The following is a 25,669-nucleotide window of genomic DNA, read 5'->3' as shown; positions in this document are numbered from 1 at the left end:
AATTGTCCCATCTATTTGCCACCGGTGAGGCCTCAGCTGGAGTATTGTGTCCAGTTCTATGCCTCACACTTTAGGAAAGATATGGACAAATTGGCAAGAGTCCAGATGAGAGCAACAAAAATTATAAAAGGTGTAGAAAGCCTACCTATGAGGAAAGGTAAAAAAAACAGGCATGTTTAGTTTTGAAAGAAGACAGGGGGACCTGAGAACAGTCTCCAAATATGTTAAGAGCTATTTTAAAGAGGATTGTGATCAATTGCTCTCCATGTCCACTGAAGGGAGGACAATAAGTAATGGGCTTAATCTGCAGCAAGGGAGATTTAGGTAGGAAAACCTTTCTAACTATAAGGATTACTTAACTTCTGGAACAGATTACCAAGGAAGGCTCCCTGTCGCTGAAGGTTTTTAAAAACACATTAGACAAACACCTGTCAGGGATGGTCTAAGTTTACTTGGCAAGGCCTCATCTTGAGGGGATGGACTAGATGACCTCTCGAGGTCTCTTGCAGCACTACAATTCTATGATTTTATGTTCATGTTACAACTGTTACTTTGTATAGTAGCAGAGGCATTTTTTCTGGGGGTCATAATTACATGGCAAATAAGACAACAAGGCATTGCTATGGTAAGGTTTGAATGAGTTTACTTCATAGCAGTATAAGTCTAAGAAGATACTGAAGCAGGTATATGAAGAACAGATATCTTCAAGTAGCCAAAAACTAATTGCCAGCTGAGAATTCCCCAGCATGTAGGAATCTGTGACAACCCAGTTGGAAACAATGATAGGGGGTCACTAAGTTTAGAACAAAGACATATACTTAATATCCAGCACTACAGTCAAGTATTTCTGCAGAAAAACAGAGCTTGTCTACCACAAAGCAGGAAGATGAACTATGAGGACCTATGGATTATTCCATCCTTAGTACTGTACTTCTAGTTATATAGGCAAGTTAATATTAGAAGAGTAAAACCCCATTGCAAATATCAAAATTAGAAATTGCTTTTATATATTTCTACTTTTCCCCCTTCTTTGGCTTTCCCCATATTATAAGGTGATCTCTCAAGCTATTTTGGTGACATCACTGGTAAAGTAGTTAGACGCTCAGCTACTAGAATGATGGGTACTACAGACAATAGGCACATGGAAAATACCGTGAGACATTAATTATATAGGAGTTTAAGGATTATAATCTGGAGGGAAGTCCCAGTTCCCTTTCCTAACTTTTGAAGGATACCAGAGGAGCCAATTGTTTTGTTTCAAAATACTACCTGTTTCCCAAACAAAGTTCACAAACAAGTATTTCCATCTCAATGAAAGTTACACAGATGCAGACATAATTCTCATAACCTTAATCTATCAGTTCTCATAGACTACGTATATGCTCTTATAAGCGATGCTGGACATGGCACTTTTCTCTCTGAGTTAGTATTAAACCCCAGTGCTGAGTTGGAGTGCTGCTGGAGTACACAGTGCTGCTGGGGATTCTACCTTGTGGATGATGGATATACACGATAAAGAAAAAAGGTGACTTCTTTTAGCCATTAAAAATCCGACCGCACTTTTCACAAGAATGGAGGTGGCAATGTCGTGGGCAGATTCCAACTTGAATAGTTATATTTATCTTACCTAATTTCCCTTCAATTTAAATTAGCTAATTTATTCTTCACTTCCTGTTCCAAATTGTGTAGTTTCGCTAATCGTTTTCTGTGATTCACACTAGAAGCTCTTATATTTTAGCGATTAAGTGATGTAAGTGCTGTTCTATTTATAAAACACACACAATAACAATAAAATACATGTACATATTATTAAACACAATATTTGTACAAAAAAGAAAATCCAAAGCAAACCATCCCATTTAATTCACCTTCAGACAAGTCTCAGATAGGTTTGCTCTGCCCCATAGGTCAACCAACTACGGCTGCTTTGCACCAGTGGGTAGGTTAATTACAGTCAAGAGCCTGTAACAAGGATGCCCTGGTATTAGAATAGAGAATTTTCTGGTTCTGCAATAAATGTTACTGGAATTGATTAGTTAGAGCTTGCTCTATAACCTTCTGCAAAAATTGAAGAGTAAAGCTAAAAAGCCTCTTCACTCATACACAACCCAAAATTAGAATCACTTTGCAGTCTAATGCCAAGAAAACAATATTTATAAATGTGCATAATGAATTCCAAGTAGCTTCTTCACAATTTCACCACAAGAAAATGGCTTGAAGCCGCCTCTCCTTCTGCCACAGCTCTGGTTGACTAAGTGTTAACATCACCCTCAACTAACAACTCTGCCAAAGAAAAACAAGAATAAAATTTGATTGCAGAGAACAATAATTTTGGCATGGTCTCATTGGACAGAAATCGAAACAAGATGTGAGGATAAAAAAAATAATGAACGTATTTAATACAGACTTTGAGTGATAGCCTCTGGTACACTAGAGCAGCTTTGCACTGGCCCACTGTGCATGTCCCCTGTTTTCTGTCCCACCACTCCCTGCAGCTGGAGCAGGGGGCATGACTGGGCCCAAGGATGCATGTCTGGGAAATCCATGCACCTGGACATTCCACGCTGCTGCAGTGGCCCCCTGAGGGCCATTGGCATCACAAACAAATCAGAACAGCCCTCAGATACACTAGTGTGCTCTAGCAGATCCTGCATAACGAAGAGGAGCCACAGGATTGGTGTGCAAAACTGGATGAATTTACACACAAGCCTAATAGCTGCTCCAAGCTGCAGCAGATGAGCTGGCCTTTTAATTTTCCTCAGGAAAAAAAATGAATAAATCAAGGTACTCCCCAGAACTGTGACTAATATAAAGATAGGCTTAAATCCTTTAACTCTTCAAGGAGCAAACTGTGAACAGATTGTCTTTTTGGTCCCCGGTTATTTTAGAACTATTTGCTCAAGTGTACTTTTTCCAAATCTCCCACTCTTGAAACTTCTCAGCAATTCCACTTTAACCCTCCAATGGTCTCCCGCAATAAGTAAGGGACTGAATTTGGGCCTTCAAGCAGACAGAAAATGAATCTTATTACGTTGGACATAGAATATTTCCTAAACTGTATCTCTACTTGTTAAATCTCTAGTATCCAACGGAGTGCTTTACTCTTTTGCGGTGAGGGTGATAGAGGGGTGGGAGTAAAGAGAGAACGTGAAAGATTTGGATGAGATATAAGAGCCATCCCTGAACTCTCTCCCAGATAGAACTGCAAACACAAAAAACTCAGTCTGGTGTGGATGAACTGCTGTGGGAGCTATTCTATAATTTAGTGTGAAATGCTGGGGGCAATTTTTTTTTTTTAAGATCTTTCATAAGTACATGATGAACTATGAAGGTGAGAGTTATCTGGGGGAAACAGGTTGTTCTTAAAGTGGGTACATGAGGGAGTGGAGTTTGGAGAGTTAAAAATAAAAATGTCGTATCTCAGACATTTTTGTTTCTAATACTTGCTACAACTATCTATGTGTGTGAGAACAAATAAAAAGTACTTTTTAAAAAGTACAATAAAAAGTAGATTTTTTTATTGAATCTACTGATGCACTAGCAGTGCTAGTGTTTAGCTATAAGGTATCAGACGCTGAAATGCTAATAGCCTCCTGTAAGTATATGCTGAAACGAAAGAGGCTTACTTTAAATCTCCAAATAAACTCACAATTCCTCTTTATTCATGTTTTATCAGAGGGGTGTCACAGCAAAAAGCAATTATTTAGCCAAGTGGCTCAGCATGATTACTGACCCAGAACAGAGTTCTTATGCTCATTCCTGATCAGTGTTGTTTTTTTTTTAAATTGTACAAGATTGCAGGAAACTAATATGTCTTTTACCAGCTGTGAACCACAAACGCAAGTTTCTACATTAGCAGGAGGATAGACTGGGAAAAACTTGACAACCCCACTAATCCAAAATAATCTCTATTTTAATTAATTTGTTTTCAAAAATTGCTCACTTTACATTATTCAGATCTTTGTAATTTATTTAGAAAGGATGGAGGTTTTTTTTGTTTTGTTTTTTTAGGTATTCCCCTCCTTATTGGGAGCAAAAGTATATTCCCATGTTTCCCCTCCATCCCCCCACTCCAATTTCTCAGTACGTCTTGTCACTTTACTATTTCCAAAACGTTTACCATTCCATATAAATATTTTAATAGTAATAAATAATAAAATCAAATAATAAGCATGTTTTTACATAAGGATTACTGTAATCCACCCAAGTCTACAGCAGAACAGTTGCTCAGTGATGCCACACAAAAGCAAGAGAACAGTAAAGTTACTCCTCTTAAAAAAACAAAAACAAACAAACAAACAAAAAAACCTCAAAAAATTAGTCGCATAGCATATACATTATCTGCCCTAAACATTCCATATCCATGAGAATGGAGTAGTTGCCCAGCATTAATTATGCAAAACAAGAAGAAAACATAAAAGCAAGTAAAATCGCTTAAGTGGGAAAAGAGATACCCTTGTTGCAGCTTCTACATGCCACAGTTTGTGTTCTGCATGTACTAAACAGCAGCAACATAAAACCTCTGCCTTACTGGGATTGTACTGGTTTCCTGTTTCTTTGAGTACTAAATATAAGATTTTGTCTCTTATTTTTAAACACAAATCATAAATAATTTGGCTTCTCACTAGAAATGGCTGAATATTTTTGCATGTAAAGCTTTTTGCTATCTTTCCCTTAGTTGTAAAATCTTCTGGCATTTTACCCCCAAAATTATGATTTACATTGCACAATATAGTTGTTGTGGTTGAAATCTGTTTGTTTATGTTTTTGCCAAGGGTGAACAGAACTTTTCCCCTAGATAAATATCTAAGCTTGGTTTTGACCAAAAGAAATTTTTAAAATAAAACTTCTCTCGTGGGCCTGGCCCCTCTTCACAACTGGTTCCTGTCTTTCTTGATTTTCTAATATCACAGGTTCAGAGTAGCAACCGTGTTAGTCTGTTGTAGCCCATGAACGCTTATGCTCTAATAAATTTGTTAGTCTGTAAGGTGCCACAAGTACTTCTAATATCACAGTAAATTGACTCCCTGGGGTGAAATCTTGCCCACTGACTTCAACAGTACCATGATTTCATCCCTGGTGAGTTAATCTACCAGTATGTTGTTTGCAACATTGTAGATGCACAGTCAGAACAGCTGAAAGCCCAAGACTTGGAGTATTTGTGAAAATTGGGAGCTGTAATGCATTGCATTACACCATTCCAGACTGACAAATGATAGGAAGAGTGCCCAGATAAACATTGCTATCCATCCCAATATTTCCAGGATTGTTCCAATCCTGATGTTGAGATCAAGTTAAATAGTGATTTTCTTCTAGCCTCTGCCTATAAATCTGGCCCCTTGGAAATAACAGATTTTGCTTGATTCTATGTTGTAGGTTGCAAAAGAATTATAATGCAGTCTATCATTAATTTCAGTCTGTGGAACAATGTGTTTTTATATGGACACATTGATGAGTAATCAGAGACTTTCCTGTTCAACTCAGTGTGAAACCATCTACCACTAAGGGCTCAAATCAGAAAAATAAAAATATGCTGGTTTCCATACTGTGGAAACCCACACAAAATCAGAGAAGCTATGATTGGTGAAAACTGATGGGCTGCAGATGTCAGATACAGTTTTGACCGTATTAGTAATATGCTCTGAATTCTACAAACCTCCCTTTCTGGTATCTGTAGTAAGCAAAGCTGTTAACTTCAGAAACCTGCTGTGATCATTGCTACGAATAACAACTGCTTATGTGCTCAGAGGCAAAAGCACCTAGGACTTTGGGGAAAATCTTAATAGAAACTTAATAAAAGGGTTAAGAAAAAATGCAAATGTTCTTTTCAAGAAATGTGCTGCTGGAATGTCTATATAAATCACAGTATTCATTTATAAAACTCTTGACATCAAAGGAAATAAAACAGTGCCGTTTAATTATGGTCAAGTGGTTAGGCTAATTTTTGCTAAACCTCACCTTCATATCTCAAATTTCAGAAATTACACTGAATTGAAACACTTTTCATTTCAATTACTTCATCTTACTTCAATAACTTTAAAAAAATATTATGCTCCATAAAATTCTTCAGTTTAAAGTAAAGTTCAATAGTTATCACAAATGGAACAGATGAAAGAGTCTGGCAAAATTAAGCCCCCTTATGGATTCTAAAACATTTACTATATAGCTTTTTTGTTGTTAAAGGACAATATTACTTTTTTGATGTTTTTGACAGAAGTTGACTGTATATTTTGGCAACCCAGGAATCTGTTGCTAATGGCACATTTTCAACTAAATTGAAATACCAGCTGTACAAAGATCAACAATAACTTAATATTTACTTATTAGAAGAAAAGGTTAAGACTACTAAGATTTGTATCCAACTGGAAATTAAAAATATAAAAGCAAAAAAATATTTCGATTTAGTGCTTCTCAGGTTCACAAGGCTTTTCAGAGAGAGGGAGTACAACAAAATATTAATCTTTCTTATACCCAAACTTCATTAAAATGTTGAACTTACATTAAACAAAAATTGTATAGAAGTTTGTAAAAGACAATGTTCATTTTCAGGTTGTGCTTTAACAAAAAATTATTCTGATTTTTTCTAGATCATAAAATGATCTAAGATAAGACTGTTCTGTACATGTACACACACACACACACACAAAAGACTGAGTTATAGCTGTGCTCAGTAGCGTCACTATATGAGAATTAAGGATTTGTTAATATTTACACTACATGTGTAATTATTTTCAGAGGCTTTTTTTTTTGTATTTGACTATTTGAAACTTTACAGTTGCACTTCAAAGCCTGAAACTTGGACAAATGTTTACAGTCCACATTTGAAGCAATTTCCTTACGTGTAAAATTATCAAAAGTCGATCTTTAGAAAGCGATTTTATACAGTCGATCATGTATGTCCCCACTAAGCGCAATAGGTTGGCGGAGTGCGTCCTCAATACCATGGCTAGCATCAACTCACAGAGTGGTGCACTGTGGGTAGCTATCCCACTGTCCCCGCTGCCCACTGGAATTTTGGGTTAAGCTCCCAATGGGGCTAAAACATTGTCCCAGGTGGTTTTGGGTACATGTCGTCAGTCTCTCCTCCCTCCCTCCTTGAAAGCAACAACAAACAATCATCGCGCGCCTTTTTTCCTGATTTATCCATGCAAACACCATAGCACAGCAAGCATGGAGCCTGCTCAGCTGCGCACTGCTGTTGTGAGCATTGTAAACACCTCACGCATTATCCTACAGTATGTGCAGAGCCTGACTAGGAACCGCCAGCATGAGGACTGTTGTGAGGAGGACATGGACACAGACATTCCTGAAAGCACAGGATGTAGCAATTGGGACATCATGGCAGCAGTGGGGCAGGTTGATATAGTGGAACGCCAATTCTGGGCCCAGCAAACAAGCACAGACTGGTGGGACCACACAGTGTTGCGGGTATGGGATGATTCCCAGTGGCTGCGAAACTTTCGCATGCATAAGGCCACTTTCATGGAACTTTGTGAGTTGCTTTCCCCCTGCCCTGAAGCACAGGAATACCAAGATGAGAGCTGCCCTGACCGTTGAGAAACGAATGGTGATAGCTCTGTGGAAGCTTCCAATACCCGACTTCTACTGGTTAGTCAGGAATCAATTTGGAGTGGGCAAATCTACTACGGGGGCTGCTGTGATCCAAGTAGCCAAGGCAATCAATAACCTTCTGCTAACAAGGTTAGTGTCTCTGGGAAATGTGCAGGTCCTAGTGGATGTCTTTGCTGCAATGGGTTTCCCTAACTGTGGTGGGGCAATAGACGAAATGCATATCCCTATCTTGGCACCGGACCACCTTGCCAACCAGTACATAAACTGCAAGGGGTACTTCTCAATGGTGCTGCAAGCACTGGTGGATCACAAGGGATGTTTCACTGACATCAATGTGAGATGGTCGGGAAAGATGCGTGATGCTTGCATCTTTCTGAACTCCGGGCTGTTCGAAAAGCTGCAAGAAGGGACTTCTTCTCTTCCCAGACCAAAAAATTACCACTGGAGATGCTGAAATGCCAGTAGTTATCCTTGGGGACCCAGCCTACTCTTTGCTCCCATGGCTTATGAAGCCATACACAGGCAGCTTGGACAGTAGTAAGGAGCAGTTCAACTATAGGCTGAGCAAGTGCAGAATGGTGGTAGAATGTGCCTTTGGACATTTAAAAGGGTGTTGGTGCTGTTTGCTGAGTAGGTTTAGACCTCAGCAAGACCAGTATTTCCATTGTTATTGCTGCTTGCTGTGTGCTCCATAATATCTGTGAGAGTAAGGGGGAGACATTTATGGTGGGGTGGGAGATTGAGGCAAATTGCCTGGTGTCCAATTTTGAACAGCCAGACATGAGGGCGATTAGAAGAGCACAGCTAGGTGCGCTGTGCATCAGAGAGGCTTTGAAAATCAGTTTCATGACTGGCCAGGCTATGGTGTGACAGTTGCGTGTGTTTGTTCTTGATGCAAAACCGCCCCCTTTGTTGAATGTACTTCCCTGTAGGCCAATCCCTCTCCCCCTTCAACCACAGCTGGCAAAGAAAATAAAGTCCCTATTGTTTTGAATCCATTCACTCATTATTTATTAAAAAAATTGAGATCACTGACAAGGTAGCCCGGGTGGGGTGAGAGAGGAGGGAAGGACAAGGCCACACTGCTTATTGTAGCCACACTACAAATCAAAGCTGTTTGAATGACAGCCTTCTGTTGCTTAGGCCATCCTCTGGAGTTGAGTGGCTGGGTGTCCGGAGCCTTCCTCCTTCCCCCACCCCCCGAGTTCTTGGGATCTGGGTGAGGAGGATATGGAACTTGGTGAGGAGGGCAGGCAGTTATACAATGGATGCAGTGTGGGTCTGTGCTCTAGTTGCCTTTCCTGCAGCTCCACCAGTCGCCTGATCATGTCCGTTTGCTCCCCCATTAGTCTCAGCATCCCCTCCTGCGTGTTCTGATCACGCTCACTGTATGCTTTCCTGGCCTCTGCCACCAAATGCCTCCATGCATTCAGCTGTGCCCTATCAGTGCGGGAGGATTGCATGAGCTTGGAAAACATGTCACTGCAAGTGTGTTTTTTTCACCTTCTAATCTATGATAATCTCAGGGACGGAGTTGATACAGGGAGCATAGAAACATTTGCACCTGCAGGGGGGATAAAAAGGGAGAGTACAATTTAAAAAGATACATTTCTGAGAACAAAAGATTCTTTTACAGTGAATCAAGCAATTCACAGCAGACTGATGTGTTTTAGGTACAAGGTCGCATTTTGCCTTTTATATTGAGCACCTGCTGGTATGGTGACACATCATATATGGCTGGGCAACAGAATTCGGTTTCCAGGCAGCTTCCAGGTAAGCCAAAGGGTATGAGGGATTGGCTTCTTCCGCCTTCATAACATGTGGGAATTGTTTCAAACTTCAGTGCTCTCCTTTCCCATAGCAAGCAATGCCGATTGGGTTTGCTGTTTAAAAGGCGGGGCTGCGGTTTTGGGGTGGATGTGCAGCACACCCCTCCTCCTACCACGTGGCTGTTCTCCGGAATGATCCCTTTTAGCCAAGCACAAACAGCCCAGAATGAACGGGGTCCTTTTAATGTTCCCTTACAAAACCTCCCTATTTCAACCAGGTGACCATGAATGATATCACTCTTGAGGCTGACACAGAAAGATAAAGACTGAATGTTGCATGAATGCGATCAAAACCCAGGACCATTGGCTGCCGTGCTTTGTGCTGCAATGATTCCAGACTACTTGCTACTGGTTTGGCATGGTAAAGTGTCCTACCATGGAGGACGAAATAAGGCAGCCCTCCCCAGAAACCTTCCGCAAAGGCTTTCAAAGTACCTACAGGAGAGCTTCATGGAGATGTCCCTGGAGGATTCCTGTTCCATCTCCGGACATGTTAACAGACTTTCCCAGTAGCTGTACAGGCCGCGAATACATCACAATTCTTCAGGGCAAATCAAACATTAAACACTATTGCTTTTAAACCCTGTAGTGTAGTTACAAATGTGCACTCACCAGAGGTGCCTTCTCCACCTTCAGGGTCCGGGAACCTGCCTTGGGAGGGTATTGGCTCCAGGGTGATGAAAAGGTCCTGGCTGCTGTGGAGAACGGATTCTCCTCTTGCCTGCTGCACATTCTCCTCCTCTTCCTCATCCACAAAATCCTTTTATGTGCTGCGTGAGACTCCCCCCTTGCAGGTGTTCACAGACAGTGGTGGGGTAGAGGTAGGGTTCCGCCCTAGAATGGCATGCAGTTGATCACAGAAGTGGCATGTATGGGGCTCTCACCCGGAGTGATGGTTTGCCTCCTTTGTATTTTGGTAGGTTTGCCTGAGTTCCTTAACTTTCACTGGTTTGTGTCTCCCTGGTATAGCCTCTCTCCACCGTGCCCTGTGTGATTTTGGCATATATATCAGTGTTTCTTCTGCTAGTTCAGAGTTCTGCCTGCACAGATTCTTCTCCCCATACAGCAATCAGATCCAGTGTCTACCTTTCGCTCCATGCTGGAGCTCGTTTGCGATTCTGGGACTGCATGATCACCTGTTCTGCTGAGCTCACCACGCTGACTAAACAGGAAATGAAATTCAAAAGTTCCTGGTGCTTTTCCTGTGTTCCTGGCTAATGCATCGAGTTGAAAGTGCTGTCCAGAGCAGTCATATTGGAGCACACTGGGATAGCTCCCAGAGGCCAATACCATAGAATTGGACAGCTCTACATCTGCACTACCCCAAATTTGACCCAGGAAGGTCGATTTTAATTGCTACTCCCCTCGTCGGGGACAAGTACAGTAGTCAATTTTAAGAGCCCTTTAGATCGGTGGAACGGGGTTGGTTGTGTAGCCGCATTGCTTATAAAATAGACCTGATGCAGCTAAACTCGACCTAACCTCATAGTGTAGACCAGACCTTAGTCAGAGAGAAGCACACTTATGGGCAGCTCTCAAAGACTTTTGGCCACATGATAACTAAAAAACATAATACAATATCTTGCAATTCTTAACAGTGCTGGATATCCCAACATAGATAATCCTATTCATAGAACTACTTGAGCAAGTAAAGATGACAGGACTAGGCTCTCTAATAGCATTATTAAAATGAAACTTTGCGGGCCGTCAGTCTTTAATGTGAACTGAGCTCTTTTATTCTTATCGGAGATGATCAGCGCAATGTGAGGGATGAGAGAGCACTGACCAAGGGAGCTGCCATGCTGCCACTGACCATGAAATAGATCCAAGCTAGCAAATAAGCCATCCTCTGCCACCAATTTCCCACTTGCTTAAAGTAAGTAATGTATTGTTAATGACATATCCAGATCCAGCAGGGTGTTTTGTAAAGGTGACATACAAGTACAATTTTAAAAAACTACCTTAAATTATAGATCTGTGTGCTATATGCCCTAAATAAGTGTAAAGTAATTGATTTCAGACTTATCTTCATTTCTTTTTAAATCTCCCAAAGATCAGCATATAACATGGAGCAAGGAGGCAGCCTGAAGGACATTATTTCAAAGAACCAAAAAAACCCACCCCAAAATAATATTCTATGGTTTGGCAAGTCTTACCTTATTCACTCTATTCCTTACACAATATGTTCTTGGTGAAGAAGAGGAGAGACTACTGACAGACAGAAGAAGGGCTGATCTGGTTTAGAGAGAAGGCAGGGACAGGCTTGGTCTGGGCTAAATGGAAGAGTGCCAGATAAGAACGAAAGGGTCCTATCTTGTGGCCTAGTGATCACATCTCCCAAATAAAAATTACTAAAATTCTTTTTTTTAGCTGTCCCATCCCCATGAGATCTCTCTCTGTGATGGGAAGACAGAGGCAGCCAAGTCTCTGGAGGGGAAAGGAGGAAGCCTCAGAAGGTAATAATTTAATAAACAGAGGGCTCCATTTCTGCATAGCCTAAACTCTCCACAGAGAAATCTGTCATCGAGCAATTCTTAAATGTTGTTAAAAAAAAACAAAAAACCCACACACCAGAGGAAATTTGCGGAGGGGACGGGGACACGACACACTTAGTTAACATGGAGTTGAAATGATAGATATCTACCAATTATTTGAGAAGACATTCTTAGGCATTGTGCTACCTGATATTTTGTAGGATTTAAAGCTTTTTCCAATCTTTTTTGGAATGGGAGGTGGAAACTGAAATTTTGCTCTCTGTTCTAAAATTTGCAAGAGATAAACAAAACCAACATATTAAGACTACTTGTATGTATGTATGTGTTTCTAATCTACTCCTGAAAGACAGAGTCTCTGGAGAAGAGGAGACTAGGATGTTAGTTATATGTTTTGTAATTTGTCAAATATCCAATCCGGGTTTGGTGCTGCAAGGCAGAGGACATAAGACCAATGATTTAAAAAAAAGTCCTGTCCTGTGCTAATAAATTGGTTAGTCTCTAAGGTGCCACAAGTCCTCCTTTTCTTTTTAAGAAAACCTAGTTTCTCTGAATGTGTTGTGAATCTAAGATTTGATCCTATTGTTGAGTTAAATAAGACTGGCACCTGAACATTCTCCAATTTTAGTGGGCAAACCAGATAGGGTTGCTCATTATTAGGAATCTCTCCAAATATTTGTTTAAATTCATTGCAATAACTCAAAAGGGCAGAGAGCACAGAAAAAACAAAGCTCTAATTTAGAAGCTAACCGGTCATTTTTTTAAATTTAACACTATATTTTTAAACTAGAATATACAATGGCTTACAATTTGGGAGATCAGGATAAAGCGCTTTTTAGACAATTAATATAAGCATCCATTAATCAGTTCAATATGGAAGCAAGGAACCAAAACTTTATAGTTTTTGTTTCAAGTGTAAAGAGAATATTGTTTGTTCATGGATATTTTGTAATCTAAATTGCTCCTTTTCACATGGAAGTTTTTAAAATAGCTGATACCAGGAGCACTGGATTAAATGGAGCATCTCCTGACTCAAAAGCAATTATCATCTCAACATTCAACTCTAAAGGTAAAAGGTCAAACTCTACTATAGCTGCTTTTAAAATCAAAAACTAGGAAAAGCAATCATCATGATGTATGAGAACAGGATCAACCCACTACTAATAGTGATGCTGAAATGTGCATTTAATAGTCTCTAAATGGACAATGCATGGATAAGAAAAGTGGTGTAAATGACATTTGAAAATGGGTGGTTTCAAAGACATCATGATAAAGAGTTAGAGATTCTAAGTAATCACGACAGTCTACTGTGTGTACAAAGTTGATCCATCAATCATCTTCACAGCTACTAAATTCGTAACACTCAGGCGTTGTCTATACTACAGGAGAAGTTCGATCTAAGCTATGCAATTTGAGTTACGTGAATAGCGTAATTCAAATCGACATAGCTTAGATCTACCTACCGCGGGGTCCACACTACCCGATGTCAATGAGAGATGCTCTCCCGTCGACTCCCCCTACTCGCCTCGATCCAATGAAGTACAGGAGTCGATGGGAGATGATCTGCAGTCAATTTAGCAGGTCTTCACTAGATCTACTAAATTGACCGTCGATGCATTGATAGCTGCTTGTCAATCCCCCAGTAAATGTAGACAAGCCCTTAGAAATGGAAGATTTCTGAACATTTTTCTGTTCTGCCATGTGTCTCCTTGGTGTTGTCCGTACTCTGTGAGAAGTGCGGGGGAATTGGAGAGGCTCCTTTCTTCCCTCCTTCACTGCCACCCTCATGGTGGACCTACATAAGGGTCAAAGACAATCTAGCCTGCTGTGTCCACATGATGTGATATTGATGGAAGGGATGTCCATGATAAGATGACACAAAGAGGTTTCCTATCCATTTCAATTTCTAAAACCTGTTCAGTCATTTCAGATGACGTATTATGAAAGTACTGGTTGCAGCTCATTAGTTAAGGCTGAATTTTGTACTTGAACCACACATTCAGCCTTTGTTATTTATGAAGACTACAATGTATTTTCCCAAACTTACAGAACTTACTCTTTGGGAACAGAATTTCTGAGAACTGACAAATAAATATATTAATGTATTTACAGTTAACATTATTTTAAAATAGGTCCTTTAAAACTTTCATATCTGGTACCAGATACTCTTCCCTCCTTTTTTTTCTTGAATGACTAACAATAGAATAATAGGCAGTGTCCCCAACTTTGGGGGACATTTCATTGCGAATTTTACAATATCATTTCATTTCATTGCGAATTTTACAATATCTGATGTTTTTCTGAATGCCTCAGCTCCTGGAGGCATGTGACTAGGTGAGAATCTTAGCTCAGCTCATGTATGCAAATAAACAATAATCAGCATCCCAGATTTTAGAAGTACATTAGCATGGAGTTAAGACAGAGTATACCAGTTTAGTTTAACTAAAATATTATTCTGCAATTTTTCCAAAAGGAAGCATTATAAAACCAGAAAATTAAGAGTAAAGGGTAAAAGAAATCCAAACATATTAAGCTGTAGAAATACACATTTAGGGCACCCAAACTTAATTCTGCCTTGTAGTGACACCACAAGAGAAATAGAAAGAAAAAAAAAGTCTAATGTGTTTTTAAAAATCAGTTTAATATAATCTAGATCTACAAACACTATTATTTGTTAAGTTGTATAAGCTGTATTAATAAGCCCCCCCCCACACACACACTTACAGTTAGGACAGGACAGAATCACTAAATTCACATTACAACTGTCTGGGCTGATATCTCAACTGCTCACAATTTACTCTTCAATTTATAGAGGCAATTTCAGAACAACTCATATTTGCTAAACAAGAAAAAACTTGTTAGTTCAGAATCAGAATAGTAAGGGGAGTCATTTCTGGAAGATTTGGGGGCAATGAGATAAGAAAAAATAACCCATTCATTTACATATTCCAAATCTACAACCATTCTACTGATTTTTTTTCAAGCCACAAGAAAATGTGTCACCCTATGAAGAGAGAAGCATTATGGGTGAAATGTAATTTTGGATAAGACAGACTCAGTGGAAAGTAGCATTCATCATTAAGTATTAAAATAACAATATAAAAAGATATCCAGTAGTGAAAATAACTGACGGAAATCAGCAAGATTGCTAAAGTCAAATCAGAACCTGGAAACTAAGAATCCACCTTCCAATATTACCATTGGATACACTCGAATTAAAAAGACTAAATTAAAAATATGAACAGTTAATAAAGATGTACTGTAGCACCTAGAAGCTCACTACCCACCATCCAGTAATGTCAGGATCAAAAAAATAATATTACCCAACTATAAACAGATTATAAGGGTGAGTCAGCATCTGTCATAAATATAAAGGGAAGGGTAAACCCCTTTGAAATCCCTCCTGGCAAGGGGAAAGCTCCTCTCACCTGTAAAGGGTTAAGAAGCTAAAGGTAACCTCGCTGGCACCTGACCAAAATGACCAATGAGGAGACAAGATACTTTCAAAAGCTGGGAGGAGGGAGAGAAACAAAGGGTCTGTGTCTGTCTGTAGTCGTCTTGGCCGGGGACAGACCAGGAATGGAGTCTTAGAACTTTTAGTAAGTAATCTAGCTAGGTATGTGTTAGATTATGATTTCTTTAAATGGCTGAGAAAAGAATTGTGCTGAATAGAATAACTACTTCTGTCTGTGTATCTTTTTTGTAACTTAAGGTTTTGCCTAGAGGGGTTCTCTATGTTTTTGAATCTAATTACCCTGTAAGATATCTACCATCCTGATTTTACAGGGGGGATTTCTTTATTTCTATTTACTTCTATTTTTTATTAAAAGTCTTCTTGTAAAACACTGAATGCTTTTTCATTGTTCTCAGATCCAAGGGTTTGGGTCTGTGGTCACCTATGCAAATTGGTGAGGCTTTTTATCCAACATTTCCCAGGAAAGGGGGGGTGCAAGTGTTGGGAGGATTGTTCATTGTTCTTAAGATCCAAGGGTCTGGGTCTGTAGTCACCTAGGCAAATTGGTGAGGCTTTTTACCAAACCTTGTCCAGGAAGTGGGGTGCAAGGTTTTGGGAAGTATTTTGGGGGGAAGGACGCATCCAAACAGCTCTTCCCCAGTAACCAGTATTAGTTTGGTGGTGGTAGCGGCCAGTCCAAGGATAACGGGTGTAATATTTTGTACCTTGGGGAAGTTTTGACCTAAGCTGGTAAAAATAAGCTTAGGAGGTTTTTCATGCAGGTCCCCACATCTGTACCCTAGAGTTCAGAGTGGGGGAGGAACCTTGACAGCATCCAAATATCTACCCTGCACAAACACTGTTAAGTGTACACCCCCTCTCCCCCCAGAAAAGAGCTTTTGATGGTGAGCTACAACATTGCTCCGATAACCAAAGCCTGAGCTACAGTGATATTTTATGAATTGTAATAAAGAATTAGAAGCTCAATAGATTTATTTCAACAATAGAAAATGGTACTATTTATCTGCACAATAAATGTAATCCTGTGGTAGTATAAATAGTATAAATGCAATAAAATTGCAGTTAAGTACTGCATTTACTGTATTCAAATTGTTCAAAATCTCAAGCCACTCAAACAATTTTCTAGTTCATTTTTAATCTATTTAGTGTGTAGCAGCAGTGCTCATGGCAGGACTGTAAAGGATAAGAAGGAAAAAGGGGAGTGTTTTCATCTGAGCTGTTAAGGAAAATAAATTAATTTTTTCCTATTGCTCATTTCAGTCAATGAAAGTCAGAAGACAGACTCAAAGAACCACTCCCCAAACATAATTGCTCCAGAAACCACCCAACAGAAGTGAGTACCAAGGACCTAACTGATTCTCACTTCAGTTTTATACTAATAACTCCACTGAGTTCAGTAGAACCATTAACAACTTAATGCAAGTAAATGCACATTCAGGCCCAAAATCCTAGATACATACAATGGAAACACATTACCATTCCTTTTCCGTCTCTCTCTTCCTCCTTCCTGCTCTACTTCCTGCCTATTCTATCTACCTATCCCACATTCAAACATCTTGTTTATTTTCCTAAAACCTTTTTGTTTTCTTAATTTCCCTGGACGTTCGGCCACCACATCCTCATCAGGAAATACAGTTCATTCTATCACAAACCTAACCCAAGGACCATGACTAATATAGGACATTTTTCTGCAACAACTGTTTACAAACACAAGTGTATATCTTCTAAAATTCATCTCCCCGGTGAGAGCAGACTTATGGATTTATGGTTTATTAACAGCATTTGACTATTTCATATTGATTGACACAGAAATGAAACAATGTTCAAAAATTGAAGAAAAGGAGGCATGTAAAGAATACACCTATTTTAGTTCCCTCTGTGGCAGAAAATTCCACTAGTGAGTCCCTATTACATAAAAAAACAAAATTTCTCTAAACTTTCAATAATTTTTACCATAATATAGGGAAAAAAACAGGATAAAGCATTATAAACACTTCCATGTAGTTGTTTCTTGATACAGGGTAGCTGTCTCAATAAATGCATCTTCAGTTCACCAGTCACTGTAGTAGCTAGAGGTTAATAAGGCATCAGTACCAAATAACAGCTGGAATCAGAGAGGTTTGAAGCAGTTTAGAGGGTTCTATAAAAGGACAATACACTGAAACATTCCACGGTGCTTTATGGTGCCCGAGTTGCAAATTGCCATAAACTACTTGAGTTGGTCACACTTTTTGGGACCAGGGTCTGAAAGTGTCCTATATTTATTTGCAAATCTATTTAACATCCAGAAATATTTAACTATTTAGTCTGTAATCAATCAGATTTCAATAGGATTTTCTTTAAAAGTACAGCCTAAATACCTGTTGCCTACAGTTGCTTTAAAGTTGTTTTTATCCATTACAAATGCATATTTGAAAACTGTCTATGTAAAATCTCTTACAAAAGTACCTAACAAAAGGTTTCCAGATCCAAATACTTATCCAAAATATTTGTTTTTAAAAACATTTGTCTTTTTTTTTTTTTTTTAGGCACAGGTTAGATGGGGAGGGGGACACTTAAGAACATTATGTTTGTTGAACCTTGCACAGAACAGGACAGAACTACATTGGCAGGACTCTTTCTACCAAATTGTATTGCTACAGTATTGTCTGCATAAGTCGGTGTGCATAGACTTTCATAAAAAAATGCATAAGAATAGGGCATTTGAAGAGGGAAAGAAAAACAGGAGATTAAAAAGTGGTAATTTGCCTTTCACAGATGAAAGATAATATCTTAGATGGAGCATATGGAACAATGGAAAAGATTCACGAAAGGAATAATGGTCACAAAAGATATTTTCAAGCACAATTACAGAGTTGGGAATCAAACCATGTATCAATATTTTCAAACTTGGGTGCATAAATTAGATATCTAAATCCATAGCAGTCTGATTTTCAGAGGCATTAAACAAATTTAAAGGAAGATATGAATATTCAAAACCTCTGAAAATTAGGCCACTTGTCAACTGTAAATATGGATTAATTAAGCACCCAAGAAATGTCCTGACCACCATTCTGCACCATGGGACTTTTGTCTTGCTGCCTGGAAATAAAGGGGTTGCTGTTGATAGGGGGCTCCCTCTGAAACTGAGTGGGGTGGGGGAGGAGAAAGTTTACCTGGACGGAGCAGGGAGGAACAGGAAGTAGCTGGACTGTGTGTGCGCGCGCGCATGTCTGTCTGTGTGGATTCTGCCCTTTCAGGTGACCAGAGGGTGAGTGGAGAAGCCTCCTCTCACTGTGATCAGGCTGGCATGTCTGAACATTTTAATCACAGCCTGATGGAATATCGTGTTATCTTTAAGCAACTTGGTTTTAGAAGGTTCAGAATCATACAGAAACCTAATTTGGTCTTGCCACTACGTTATTGGTTGAATTCAGAAGACAATGCTCAGAAATGAAGAATGAGATGAAAGGCTCACCTACCAGCAGTAGTGAGGTAAAGGAAATTTCATCAGCTTTTAGAATTATTAGCCTATGTAATATGGTGGCATAGTATGTAATATTTGCACAGAATAAGATATCTCTATATATCTATATCTATTTGTTTAGCATAAAGGACAGTTCAGGAAATGTTTTTTAAATTCCCACTTTTTATATTTAACTAATTGTGCTAAAAGATAATTAAAGTAATCAAGCACATACCAAACTGTAATACAAAAGACTTCAGCTCAGAAACTATGCCTTACAAAAATTCTACCTGTAACAAATACACACTGCCAAGATCTGTCTCTCAACACAATCTCATCAGTATGAACTGCACTTAAATCTATATAATTCTTAATTTCTAATTGAACAGTGAATAAGGATGAATTGAGAAAAATTCTGATTAGGAGAGAAAGCTTAGTTGTGTTACCTAGTAAGAGCAGGGCTATGTTCAGTCAGGGCTACCAACAGTTTCAGAGCATACACTGGTACTGGGTCAGGTGCCATTAGAATGTGCTCATATCTGCAATGAAAATGAAAGTAATTATCGTGAAAATCGGAGATATTCTGTATCATACAGCTGATGTTTTGTGATAGCTTAAATTATATCAGCTACCAGAGTTTTATGAAAATCACCAACCCAAAATGATTTTGTTTTACAAGTCAATAACAAGACAAAGACCTTAGGGCCTTGCAACCTGATTCAAACCTGAACACAAGTGTTGAGCGCAGGTTGGATAGGATATGCTTGGGTCAGGCTTTAAGATCAAGCCCAAAGGACTAGAGGTGGACTGGGGTTGTGGACATCCCTGGAGGTGGCATGGCAAGGCTGGGGCTACAGCAAATAGTCTTTTCTTTACATGGGACAATGGCTGGCATCAGCAGCACTGACAAGGGAGGGAGTGTTATGCTCGCACCAGCTGTTTCCCACCTTAAGAAACAGACAAATACACAAATGTGCACATACACACGTGGTGCACCTCAGCTGTTATTAGAGTGGTGCGGCATGGCCAGTCAGGTTCTTGCATTGGGCATCCCTTGCCTTGCACTCCACCTCCCTGCCTGGCATGGAGTAGTTCATGGTTCCTGTGCAGAAGATGCCCTTGCTGCAGCATTTCAGGAAATGTGAGAAGATGGTGATTATAGGGGGCTCAGCAGATGGGTGCTAACCCCACACCACCCCACAGTCCCAGGGCTTGTGCCCACACCTACCTTTCCCCTGTGCCTGGAGCCCTACAGCACTGCCAGGCAAGAGGTAGCAGCAGAGGGGAGGAGGACAAGGACTTTCCCAAATGCACACAGCAATGGGGCATGGTGACTGGCTGCCCTGGCTGCAGGCTGGAGGCTTAGGGTTGCCAACTTTCTAATTGCAGAAAACCAAATATCCTTTCCCTGCCCCGCCCTTTCTCCAAGGCCCCATCTCCGCTCACTCCATCCATTGCTCACTCTCCCCCACCCTCACTTGCTCATTTTCATAGGGCTGGGGCAGGGGCGTGGGAGGGGGGGGAGGGCTCCAGGTGGTGCTTACCTCAGGCAGCTCTTGGGAAGTGGCCAGCATGTCCCTCTGGCTCCTACGGGGGGCTCTATATGCTGCCTCTGCCCGCAAGGCCTGCCTCTGCAGTGCCCATTGGCCATGGTTCCTGGCCAATGGGAACTACGGAGCCGGTGCTCGGGGCGAGGACAGCGCACAGAGCCTCTGTGGCTGCCCCTATGCCTAGGAGCCGGAGGGACATGCTGGCCACTTCTTGGGAGCTGGGTAGGGAGCCTGCCAGCCCCGCGCCAATCAGACTTAACAGCCCGGTCAGCAATGCTGACTGGCGCCACCAGGGTCCCTTTTCAACCAGATATTTCTGTAAAAAACCAGACAGCTGACAACCCTATGAGGGCTGTGGTCCCATGGGGGTGCAGGAGCAGACAATCCCATGTTCATTGGGGCAGCTGCAGGACAGGGTGGGGAAACAAGGCAGGCCTGTGAATGACAGAGGCACATAGGTCTGTTTGCAATGCCCTGGCCACACTGGTCTGCTGGCTCTGGTTGCTACCCCTCTGCAACTAACTTTGCAGCCCAATGCAATGTGACGCAACTACAAGAGTCAGGTCCAGTATGAACACAACTTGACACTCCTGCATTTGGGTCAACTGTGGTCTAGTCACGTTCAGGTCAGGCTTTAAAATTAGGTCCAACCAGCACTCTCAGGGACCCTAACTCTTTGGAACTGTATAATAAGTCCACTACTTGGATATGAAGTTTCAAAAGCAGAGCTTCACAAAAATTAATCCCAGTTTATGGGAAGAAAATACAAAGGAAGAAATGCAGTATTAATAGAGTCCTTTAGTAACATGTATATCTACATTTTCAAAAGGTCAGCAGTAAAATGACAAAAAATCATTTTACACAAAGAATCTTAAAATAGTAAAAGGTATAAGTGCTATGCGGAGCTCAGAAATATCGTACGAGGGATGATGTGTGACCCAACTTAGATTATTGATTTTGTTTATTTTTTTTTGCAATTTAAAACCTTTTAAAGCACCAGGGTGGGAGGGAAGGGGGGGGGCTGTTTTGAATTAAGTGCACTTTCATCCTCCAAGGAATGCTAGTGAATGTGCAACAACTCCAATCAGGTTTTTTTTACTTCTAAAATGCCATGTAGTGAGGGAGACATGAATATTAGTTACCTACCACCTAACATCAACTCATTCCCCTCAAAGTTTGCTTTATTTATTTATTTTTAAAGACAACTGAAGATTGTACATAACACACAAGCAGATATAGTACACAGGCAAGAACAGCAAATCTGGATGAAATGTCTGATCAACTTTACATGCAGATAAAAGTGAAAACATGTATGGAAAGTCCGGATCAGTAAAGAGGTACAAGAAAGAAATCTTTGAAAAGACCCATGCAAAATCCACTAACCGAAAGCCTGGTAAAGAGGAAACAAGATGCTGAATATCAACATGGACACTGATATGTCTTCTAACAACATGACAATCTTTGATTTACCAGAGGAATAAGGATATTTCTATTTCTTTTAAGGAAATGAACAGCTGTAAAATAATTGCATATGGTAATGGGGAAGAGAAGGGATGAAATAAGATACAAGAGTGAGTAAGAGACAGAGACAAACAGACAAACACAGACTGACTCACTCCTGTCAAAAACAGCACCTTTCATTAGTAAGTGCTTCCTTTAGGAAGGCCAATCTAGACATTTGGAAGAGATAAAGGCAACAGACGAGACATTCCATTATTCATCAAAGTAAAGCATGAAGAACTTAAAAAGGAAAAATGAGGGGATTAGTAAAAGAAAGAATACCATGTTTTTGACACCACAATGTTTTCATATTGCATAAGTGTTTTCTAAAAACTACCAACACATATCACTGGTTATCTTGGCATCTATGGGACTCCCTTCACAGAAAAAGACACTCCTACGGACTTGTGTACACAGTGCACTAATCTGCACCAGAGAGGTATAAATTCTAGGGAACATTCCGCACATCACAAACGAACTGGCCTGTGTGAAACCTGCTGGCATACACTAAAAGTTCCCTAATGTGTATTAAAGTAGTCCCATTTCACACAGTACATGTGTGAGCAAGGCAGGGCTTGCTGTCAGCAACACATCACTGGTACTCGCTGCTAAGCTAAGTGTGCTAGCCATATTATGTTCCAAGTCCATGACATCTTTGGAAGGAAATACCAGGAACTGAACTTACTATCATGCATGGTAGACCAAAGACTTAATACTTGATGGTAGCTTTTTATCTGTAATAATTAAAGCTTGTACTTTCCAACTAATAAATTCCAATACCTGAAATAAAACACATTTTCTCATTTGTGATTAATGAACTTCTCTTTCTCTCACATTAGAAAAAAATATCTTAATTCACTAGTGACATAGGCCCCAATCCTGCAAACACTTACACATGCAAGTAGTCTTACTGATCTCAATGAGACTACTCATGCATGCTTATAGTCAAGGCAAGGACTGCTGGGACTACATTTTTAAACAAGGGAGCCTAAAGGTAGTCACCTAAATTAGCTCTCAAAATTCTGATTTTGTTACACAAAACATGGATTTAGGTCTCAAAAACTGATAATTCCTAACAATATTAATAAATATTTATATAGAAGCCTAATTTTAGGCCTACATGCTTATAAATGTGGTACTTGGTAACTTGTTAATGTTCACAGAGAAGATATATTATTTAAAAAATAAATGATTACCATTATATTTATTTAACCTCAATCTCCCATGTGTTCAATAAAATCAGTCTTAGTTATTTGTTTTTACTTGAAACTCCAGTTTTTTTCCCCCAAAGGTAACATAAGTGAAATATTTAGGGTAAGATATTTCGGCGTACTAAGTAATTCTATAGCCAAGTGATTAATCGACCCAAATACCACACAAAAAATCCAGAACTGTTAAAATGAACATTCTTTTTGTGGCAATTATGATGAACTTTTTCTGGAAAACTATATAGGGTTATGAATCACAAATAACCCAGTGCTGTACCTTCTATGTGGAGAACAAGTCTCTCTGCTCCTAAGCCATTACAGTGTGAATATCTATGACTAATATTTTCATCACATGAAGAAACATACAAACTAATAAACTCAGTTTTTAGAGATGAAAATAATTATTTGGTAAATTTCAACTATAATCTGGTAAATTGCTATATTGCCATCTTTCTCACATATAAATAGTGTCAAGGGAACCCAGACGTTTTGGAGTTTCTTTAACCACTAAAAATTCTAAACATTTACCTCCTCCCTATCTGAACGATCCAAGATTTTAGTTTGAAGAGCTGGGCTGGAAATCTGCCAAGAACCACCACATGATAATCTTAATCACATTTCAGCACATGAGATCTCAACCAAAACCAGGAAGTGCAAAGGAATGGGTAAATGCGAAATATTATGTTCTGTATTTTAAAAGATTAAAAAACGTTTTCATATATGAAAAAGGGTTGGTGTGATCTGAGTTTGAGGAACATTTTGGTCAGTTTTTATTTAATACAAACCATTTCAACCATCCCTGTTTATTTTATTATTTCCAAAAGTTTTGTATTGGTTACCAAATACCCAGGAAAAATAAAATCTCTCATTGAAAGAAATGAAAACATTCCACTCAATGAAAGGTAGGGAAAAAAAAATAACATACTGATCTACAAACGCACTAATATTTCTAACCCAAAATTACCATTCTTAAACTCAAGTAGAGGGTGCCAGTCATGTATACAGTACATGATAAGAAAATCTTTGCCAATACTGCATTTCTCTAAAACTGCCCTTTTGCATTTCAGATATATAGAGCAACATTCTAAGACCTGCGAGAATCTCTCACTTGAATCAATTGAATGTGGGCAGACTTTTTGCAGGCTTCAATTACACACACAAAGTAGGCCAGCCAGAGTCCCCTTTAAAAATAAAGTCAGCACAAATTAAACTATTAAATCCCCCTTTTCCATACAACTGGATAGCGAGCCTCTCAGTTCTTGAGCCTGAAATGGAGCTGAATGACTCCTTTCAAGAATTTCATTACCATGGAGTTCAAAAATACCTATTTCCGATGGATGGGTAGGTGAAATGCCAAAATTGCCACCAAGTGCATTCTCAACTAATTAAGTGAAAAATCAGAAACCTCAAGGTGTAACAGGTACTCAGAGTTGTCCTGTATACAAACCATTTTCACTTGAATTCCCCAGGCTAACAATCATATTGAGAACCACTTCTATTTGGCCAAATAGGACGTTCTGATGGAGGGCTTTCTATTATTAAGCAAGATTTGCCAGACCACCTCTGAATATCATTTCTCTCCTCGTCTAACCATCCAGTATCCACAAGATGCAGGGAGATGAGTGCTGGATGTGAAATCTGGCTGTGATACTGAGCCAGGAGCCCAGATGAAGAGGAAGAGATATGGGAGGCTGGACTGATAACGCAAGGAGGTCAGAGAACCACCATTATCTAGGCCGTCCTGGAGGAGTGAGAATAAGCCTGACACAATACAATTTCAGTTAGAGAATGACTTGTGGGATGATCAGAGTTGGAGGAAAAGCATACAGGAGTGCTGATTCCCAGTGCAGGTGAAAAGCATTGATCACCACTGGATCACTGTCCTGGACACAGAAGTCAAAATGAGTGCTTGCTGGATGTTGCAGGAGGATGACGTGGATAGCTAAATCTGGAACCAGTGGGCCTTCACCTCTGGGATCTATGTCCTTTCCTGGGGTAGTCCCACTGCCTTACTGGAAAGAAACACGTATAGGGGCATCCCTGTACAGCTGGCATATAATTCCCAAGGAACGCAAAAGAGCGCAGGGTCTCATTGAGCTTTTCCAAAAACTTTTCCAGCCATGGTCTGCTGGCCCTCAGGTATAATGCCTGAATTCTGCAGCCCTCAGGAATCTCCTCATGGTCACAGCCAATGCCATAATTCTGGCTGAGATATCTGCCAGGTCTAGAGATGACAGTAAAGAAATCTTGGTTCCCATAAGGCTTTCTCCAATGAATGCCTTAAACTCTTTAAGGCTTTTAGCAACTTCTCTGCAAACTCAGACATGGGCACCCAATTAACAAAGCCATATTTAGAGAGCAACATCTGTTGGGTTGCAAACCACATCTGCAGGGAAGAGAAAATATAAATGTTCCTCCCCATTAAGTCCATCCTTTTGGACTCTTTGTCCGTAGATGTATATTTATGTCTTCCCTGTCATTTGCTGCAGTTATCTCAAGAGAGTTAGGGGTTGGGTGGGAGTAGAAACCCTGCATGGGAATAAAGTATCACTTCTCTGAACACTTCCCTGTGAGAGACAACAAAGCAGGAGTCTGTAG

The 25,669-nt window shown here is 39.9% G+C and overlaps 1 protein-coding gene across 2 annotated transcripts in view; it reads right to left on the bottom strand.

Annotated features, from left to right (window-relative positions):
- Positions 1–25,669, bottom strand: part of ULK4 (unc-51 like kinase 4) — a 381,762-nt gene that overhangs the window by 194,902 nt on the left and 161,191 nt on the right. Inside the window, exons 30-31 of one of the 2 annotated variants that reach the window (XM_084619803.1) lie at positions 19,260–19,352; positions 10,109–10,235 (exon numbers count right to left, since the gene is read on the bottom strand). In XM_084619803.1, the coding sequence (XP_084475929.1) occupies positions 10,148–10,235; positions 19,260–19,352 (181 nt within the window). In that variant the 3' untranslated portion in view covers positions 10,109–10,147. Of the gene's footprint in view, positions 1–10,108; positions 10,236–19,259; positions 19,353–25,669 lie in introns of those variants that run through there. The other variant, XM_084619802.1, reaches the window with a different exon arrangement.

The sequence above is a fragment of the Lepidochelys olivacea genome, assembly GCF_965140295.1.
Source record: "Lepidochelys olivacea isolate rLepOli2 genome assembly, chromosome: 2".
Taxonomy (NCBI): Eukaryota; Metazoa; Chordata; order Testudines; family Cheloniidae; genus Lepidochelys; species Lepidochelys olivacea.
This window is presented reverse-complemented; position numbering and strand designations above follow the sequence as displayed.